Source organism: Teleopsis dalmanni, chromosome 2 (genome assembly GCF_002237135.1).
Source record: "Teleopsis dalmanni isolate 2A chromosome 2, ASM223713v2, whole genome shotgun sequence".
Taxonomy (NCBI): Eukaryota; Metazoa; Arthropoda; class Insecta; order Diptera; family Diopsidae; genus Teleopsis; species Teleopsis dalmanni.
In genome coordinates, this window is record NC_051847.1 from 75,566,943 (window position 1) to 75,575,255 (window position 8,313).

The window sequence follows — 8,313 nt, forward strand, 5'->3', positions numbered from 1 at the left end:
ATCTTGTCTTCAGATGCATCAATCATTCTTGCTTTGATCTCCTTAGCCGGCAGCGTATTTCTTACTTGACGGTCTGTAGCGGTCAGTGCCTCCAGGTCCCCAGCTAATGTTAACAGCTCGGATAATGACTGGAAGTCTTTCCTACGGATATACCATTGATACTCGGTACGACTGTTCCGGTAGATTCTCTCTAATTTTATCTCTTCACTGTATGTTGAATATTGCATTATGTTCTGCAGTGCCAATACATAATCTCTGAACAGTTCCCTAGGTTGTTGCAGGCGGGCTCGTATTTTGTCCTCTAATTGTTCAAAGTATCTTGGGGGCAAGAAGAATGCTAAAATATCTGCTTTGAATGATGGCCACTCGGTCCATCGCTTGTTGTTATTCCTGAACCAGATCAGTGCCTTGTCTTTTAGAACTTCAGGCATTAGCTTCGGTAATAAGTCCCGATGTATTCCGTACATATCTGCCAGTTCCTCGATCCGTTCTATAAATGGTAGTATTTCGTGTTCCCCTGAGTAGTGGCATTCCCATTTTCTGACTTGGTTGATGATTACAGGATATTCGGCCATGGTTAAACTTCCTCCCTTAGTTAACGAAGGACGTCTATTTTCAATGACTCCCGGTGATGAGCTTCTGATATGTAGTTTCGCGAGTTCCTGTAGCCTGGCGGTATCTTTCTCAGCTGCCTCTGAGTCCATGAACGTTGAAAGTTTTTTCCGAAGTTCCTCCAGTGAACCACTTGGATCTAATCCGAATTCGTCTGCGTAACTCACCAGTTCCTCCTTTTTAGCGAAGTAAATCTAAGATTTGCCTCCTGATGTAAGTCGTTTTGTGCTTGTCGAAGCGACTGCTGTTTTACGGCCTGCTTGTCCTGTCACTTCCTTGATTCCTGATGGTACCACCGTTGGTTTGTCTTCCATCCTCAACTGAAGATGTTGGTCAGTTCTGTTCCCACGGTCCCTGCTCGGGCGCCAATTGTAACGAACCTTCCTGGCCGGGGTTTTACTCGCCGGATTCAAGGTTCAGTCCTACAATAAATTTATTTGATAGGAACAGTGGAATACGGTGGATGGTGACGTTGGTACGGTGATATGGTTTGAAGAAATGTGAATTTCTTCTCTATACAATGGATTTGACGTAGAAATGTTAATTTCGACGCCCCTGACAAAAGGTTTGAAGAAATGTGAATTTCTTCTTTATACAATGGATTTGGCGTAGAAATGTTAATTTCAGCGCCCCTGACAAAAGGTTTGAAGAAATGTGACTTTCTTCTCTATACAATGGATTTTGGCGTAGAAATGTTAATTTCGACGCCCCTGACAAAAGGTTTGAAGAAATGTGAATTTCTTCTTCATACAATGGATTTGGCGTAGAAATGTTAATTTCAGCGCCCCTGACAAAAGGTTTGAAGAAATGGGAATTTCTTCTCTATACAATGGATTTTGGCGTAGAAATGTTAATTTCGACGCCCCTGACAAAAGGTTTGAAGAAATGTGAATTTCTTCTTCATACAATGGATTTGGTATGGGTGCTAATACTCATGTGGTATTATCACCTTACCGCGTAATTTACTAACGAAAATTTGATTTCGTTATGAACAATAGAGTAATAGAAATTTATATTTCTATTACTATTAACGAAATGTTAATTTCGTTATTAATTATGATTTTTAATAGAAATGTGTATTTCTATTAAAAAATAAAAAAAAAATAAAAAAACAAAATAGAAATCGAGATGTAAATTTCGATTCTTGGTGTTTCAGCACATGTAATATAGAGCGACCTGTTCTTAGCTCGCTGTCTTGCTGAATCCCCGTCTACTGCGTTTGCTTCGCCTTTTATACTTGTGATGTGCGAAGCAAGCAGTATCTTTGTTCTTGTGATTTCAACGGTTCGTTGTTTACAAGTTTCTTTCTATTGTTGTTTGTTTTCTTGTTGTTTATTTTGTTTTTATTATATTTGTGTTGTTTGGTATTATTTGTGTAGTAAAATTTAGTTAGTGTAAATTTTATGTTACAAACTTTTTTAACTCGTATAGCAGCGGTTGGTGACTGGTGATGAAAGTGGATCACTTACGACAACGTCAAGCGAAAACAATGGTTGGTGACGATTTTGTTGCGATTCAGCAGCGATTCGCAAATGGAAATACGGTTCATAAGATTTTTGAACTCGTATATCAGCAGTTGGTGACTGATGATGAAAATGGATCACTTACGACAACGTTTTTAGCAGCAATTTGCAGATGAAACTACGGTTCATTAATTTTTTTTTGCATTAACTCATGTGGCACGCATATATCGAGCTTTTTCTTATATCCAGCCTAATTCAAATGGTTTCAAACGGTTTCTTGCGCAAACTTGGGCAATCAGAAAAGTGCTTAAATAACGGTTGAAATCCACAATTTCCATGATTTTATAGATATCTTCAAAAATTGGCCTTCCAGTGGTGTATCTGTGACATCGAAATTACCGGAACGGAATCGACGAAAGCGTATGGTTACCTGTTACAGTATCAGGATTATAGGACCATAAACATTATTCACATTTTTAATAGCCTTGTTTCCGTTTTCACCTTTATGCCTTTATCAAAGAAGAATTTTTGACACGCTCTCAAACAAAACTGAGTCAACCAATTAAAAAACTGTGAAAACTACGAATTCTTATCTTTGTAATGCTATTTAGCGTAACACGATCAGACTTATAGAACGCGGGACACAGATAACTAAAGCCATCTAGTGGGAAAATAATGGATTTCTTTTTACTACGCTTAATATGAGACATCATAAGTTGAACTAGCTTTGCAGAAGGAGGAGACAGGCGAATCATTATTCGAAAAATATGAATTTAAATTGAAAGTTATAGTTAATTATTTTTTTTATTAGCAGCTGTATTTATCTCTGTATAAAAATATAAAATAATTTAAATTAAACCATATTGCTGGAATATTATTAAATAAGTGAATTTTTATTTGAAACATTTTCCAAGAAAATGCTTTTTTATTGTTAAAATAAACCTTAAGTAAAACAATTATTAATATTATTTAATATGATAAAAATAAATGGTTTGGTTTTAATTTCACATCCTATAACAGCTAATAGGAAATAATTTTTACCAAAAAAAAATATTCGAGATATTGTTTTTCTCATTTGCAATAAATAAACAGTATTAAATTGACTTATTTCATTTTAAAACATTATGAAAAGTTCATTTCAAATGAAAAATGAAAAACTTTATTTTATTTAAAAATTAAAATTTTACTTATTAATAATATTATTAATGATTCGGCTTCACTGAACTGAATTAAGTTACAATAATATGGAATTAATTATGTAAAATGCAACACATACCGCAATCTCGACAAAAGTTTATTAAAATAAAAGTTACTGATAATCCCAGTAAGCTTAAATAAAGGATACTTACATCATTTACCATAATAATGTCATTCCGAGATCCTCGTCCATATCCTGTGACACGTGTGAACTCAGTTACCAAATGAGACATGACAACTAAAAGTACAAACCAAACAAAACGGTCCATTGCTGTGATGATAATCTGCGAATAAAAGGAGGAAGCATAAAGATTAAATAATGAAAATTAATTAAATAAATTAAAATGAAATAATAATTTTTCATTTAAAATATTGTTATAGTAAGTCAGACAAAAGTTGAATAAAAATTTTAATTTAACTTTATTTAATTTACTTAAACAGTTTTGTGCGAATAAAATTTAAATAAATTTTACTTTCATTGTCAATGCCTTCAAATTAAATAAATATTGATTAATTTTCAATTTGAATTAATTTTCCTTGAAACTTTCAACTTTTCAAGAAGAAAAGAATTTCACTTTTTTGTATCTTTTTGGCTATGCAAAATTTGGTTGTCAAAAATTAATATAAAAAAAATTTTGGTATGAAAAATAATTAATTATCAGTGAATTCTGCACCTGAGTTTTATTCAATTTTATTTTACTGCATTTTTCTTTTTTTGGGATTTAAAATTTCCACTAAAAGTTTATTAAAAAAATTAATTAAAAAAAATATAAAATTTCTACTTTTGTGCAGATAATAAATAATTCAATATAATAATTATTTTATACATACGGACTATTCTTTAACAAACCACCAACCTACTGAACTCATCATCTTCGATATAGGTTAAATTTTTTTATAAGCTTCTTTAATAAAATAGAAAGACCCGAGATTATTTCTAAATATTAAAAAAATTTCAGACAAATCGTAGGGCATGTCAAAGGCTGTGCTGTTTGTAAAAGTACGGCTATAGGCCGTATAGTATAGTATATTTGGATTTACATTTTGTGTTCCCAAAAATTATTCACATGACATAATTTTAGGATTTCAATTGAAATTATAATTAAATATAATGTTCGGAATCTTGTCATTATGTGTGAAATATAATGTCAATAAAAAATCCTATATGGAATATCTTACAGAATTTAGTATCATAGTATTGGAATTTTCAATGACTTCTTGACACATGACTGGTAGGTCCGTAGTCATATTATTATTTGAGGAAGGGCTTTAAGATAAATTCTGGAACGTAAAATATAATCTTGAACTTAATAAACAGTCATAATTCATTAATAAAAATGCACTCCTTCCATTAATTTGGAAGACAATTCCTCTGGTTATGTGTTTGATGTCCGACAACTCTCGGTTTGATTTGACGGTTGATGTTTTTCACCACATCGAAAGTTGGAGAATTAGCCACTTAAATCCAGTCATTATTGGATTATGCAGTTCTTCTTTTTGTTTGGTTTTACTTTACGGTTGACATTTTGATTCACATCGAAAGTTTAAGAATTGTTCACATAAATCCATAATAATACAGTTCTTCTTTTAATTTGAAAGACCCCCAACTGATACCTCACAACAGCTCGACTTAACTTTATGATTGTTCTTTTTCACCACATCAAAAGTTCAAGAATTGTGTACATAAATCCAGTCTTAATAATAAGACTTTTTTTCTTTTAATTTTGAAGACCCCCTCGTTATGTGTCTGATAGCAGACAACTGCTCGGCTTAACTTTACGGTAGTAATTCACATCGAATATTCGAGAACAGTCTACAAAATCCACATAAAAACGTTATCTTTGTGTCGAGTTTAAATCCATTAGACTTAAATTACACACAATGAAAACTTTTAGTGTCACAAAGACTGAACAGGAAGTTTTGTGTTATTTGTGGAACCTGTGGTGAACCTGTTGAAACTTTATATTTCCTGCATTCATAGTTTCAATTCCATGTCTGAAGACAAATCCATAAAGAACTTGATTTAATGATTAGCATTGACAGTTCACTCCTGGTGTTCACTTAGTAGAGCTTTCACTGTATTAATTTTCCAAAAGAAAAATACTCATATATATACTCAATAAAACTATAAAACAATAGTTATGATGTATTGTAAGAAACCTTCCATTAATTTTATTGAATAGTTAATTAAGTAAAAGTAATTAAAAATTTTGATTATTTTAATTTCAATATGTTTAGTATATGAAAAGATATAAGAAAAAAATTTGGTTTGCTTAAGAAACACTGTGTGATTATTATTTTAGTTAACAAAATTAAAAATAAATTTACATCTCTTTAAATAATTTTTTTTTCGTTACCGAGTTTCGGTTTGACACATACATTTTTTTGCTAGATGTACGCCATTTTCAGTCTCATCCATTAAGCGTGATTAGTTCTTTTCGGGTTGATCATTCCACTTAAGACACGGTGTTCCCGTGGAGCATCGTCATCTATTCTTACGACATGATCAAGTCCGCATTTTCTTTATCTCGTATGACATAAATGTATGTCTATAAGGTAATTTCATAGATCACATTATAGATTTTAGATTTAATTTTATTAATATTTTTGTAGTTAGAAATGTTTCCAGATTTGTTAAGTACCGCTAATGCTAGATATCTGGTGAGAGTTTCATGATTCTTCCCTTTTTATTCTTAACATAGGCCATAAACTCGTCGATTAGAGCAACTATAATCTGTATATGTGTTTCCGTTAGGCGATATTGGATTACAACCGAAATCACATTATTTATTTTGGTTTTTAGTTACTCAGTATCGTCTGTTAATGTACTTAATTTTTACACTACATTATTTTTTAAACTATGCTCGGTTACAGACACGAACATATTATTGATTGAAGCTCTTAATGTAGTTTTGTTTAGTCTTGGTGCAAATGATCTCATTTAACCGTCTAATTATTTGATTTAATTTTTTGAGAAGATTTAATCATCGATTTAAATATATTAATTGGTGTGCGCATAGCTAAGGAATTAATAATATATTAATAATATATTACTGCACCATTTGAAGGTAGAGGGTACTCAGACAAAGTGTGGAAGAGGTCAATATAAATACAAATGAAGTAACACAAAATACAAAGAGGGATTTACCAAATCAGTTATTTTCAGCAACCTTTACAGAACAACTGTAAAAGACAAATAATAATAGACTGGAAAGCTACAGTGAATAGATAGTTGCAACGATAATAACATTACTTAAAGCAAGTATTTCATCGATAACGTAAGTGCGATAAATTGATTTCACCCTGAAGTGATGTGTGTTAGGGTCGTATGTATCATCATTTAGATGACAACATTATGATGCATTATTTATTTTTGATCTGCTGATCGCACACAAAAAAACGTACTTAGATAGAGTAACTGGGTGTGGATATCATTACATATGATGTTAAATAATTAGGTTTATTTAGTTACTATTTCAGCTAGTCTCTTAAATTAGATTACAAATATGGCAATTTACGTTTGGAGATAATACTTCATATGAAGTATGGTTCATATTTATTATATCAAACAACTTTTCCAACCACATAAGCAAGTGTCTGGGTCTCTCAAATTATTCGTCTTTGGTGTGGGCTGTTCTTTACATGATTTGGAAGTCTTTTTATTTTTTTTTCGACAGATGAAATTTTAAAATCTCTATACGTGTCTATATTTCTGTACGCTTCTAGCTTATGTTACGAAGGAGCCCTAACCACATCTGAGATGGATTTTGTCAAGATATTTGCTTACACTTCCACTTTTTCAGAAACACAAATTTTTTTTCGAAAACCAAATTCGAAAATATTAAGTATTCGCAAAAGGTCTGCTTGTGAAATATTGATTGGAATTTCTCTTAGAGGGGAGTATGTCTCTTCATACCTAATTTCAAAATATAGATCTGAGAGGTATATGATATTAAATGATATCGATACTTTTATTATCGACACAATTAGAGTATTCTGGAATTCAAACAATTGCATTGAATAATTTAAATATGCGAAAATAATTGATTTAATTGGATCTATTCATGCTAATTTGCTCCTTGTTCTTTTAAAATTTTTTTTATATACACAAACAGATATATAACAGCAAGTATTCATTCCTACATCGATTATTATTTGAATTTCTTGTATTTTATCTATAATTCCATAATTCTATAAAGAATTATAATATTTAACTATTATATATATTTTTATATTTTTTAATTGACTTGTGTTTAAATCATTGATTGACAGCAATCAAATAAAATTTTCGTAATTATGGATGTATGTTTAATTATGAGTATAGTATATATATATAGTATACCTTGAGCACTAGCATACTAGTATAGTTAGAGCTTAGTGTGAGACAGGCTGGGGGGCTTCCAGTCACAAAAGAGTAAAAGTGTGCAATAGCACTAACTCAAATCATAACAACAACAACAATAACAATTAATATTTGGAGTTCTAATATTATATCCATAATTAAATAGTTGTATATGGTATCTAATATTATATCCATAATTCCATAATTCTATATAATATCTAATATTATATCCATAATTTCATAATTCTATATAGTATTATATGGGTCATTCTTTTACAAACCGGACACCTTTTTGACCTCATCACCTCCGATTTGGCTGAAATTTAAAACTGAATCTAAATAAAATATAAAAAATGAAAAATGTTGCGTACCGTTTTGAGATATCTTTAATATTAGTACTTAAATATAAACAATCTTAACTGTTTAAACAATTTCTTAAAAGTTCAACCAATTATCTTTAAAACGCAATAAATTTCAAGTTTCTACCTTTTATAGAACTTGAGATATAGCCATTTGAAAATGTGTCTACAATGCCAATTCTCAAAACCCCATGGGTCCATATCTCCTAGGAACAAAATTACAAAATTTTTTCCCAAGATATGGGTCTTCTTATTTTATGAAAGGAGCTCATAAAAAAAATTTCAGCCAAATCGGAGGTGATGAGGTCATTTTTTGCCAAAATCCGTCCGGTTTGTAAAA

The 8,313-nt window shown here is 31.0% G+C and overlaps 1 protein-coding gene across 1 annotated transcript in view; it reads right to left on the reverse strand.

The window, feature by feature from the left end:
* LOC119674876 (peptidylprolyl isomerase domain and WD repeat-containing protein 1-like) overlaps positions 1–8,313 on the reverse strand; it is a 26,092-nt gene that overhangs the window by 9,421 nt on the left and 8,358 nt on the right. The window contains exon 11 of the mRNA XM_038086032.1: positions 66–766. Coding sequence (XP_037941960.1) covers positions 66–766 — 701 coding nt within the window. The remainder of the gene's footprint in view (positions 1–65; positions 767–8,313) is intronic.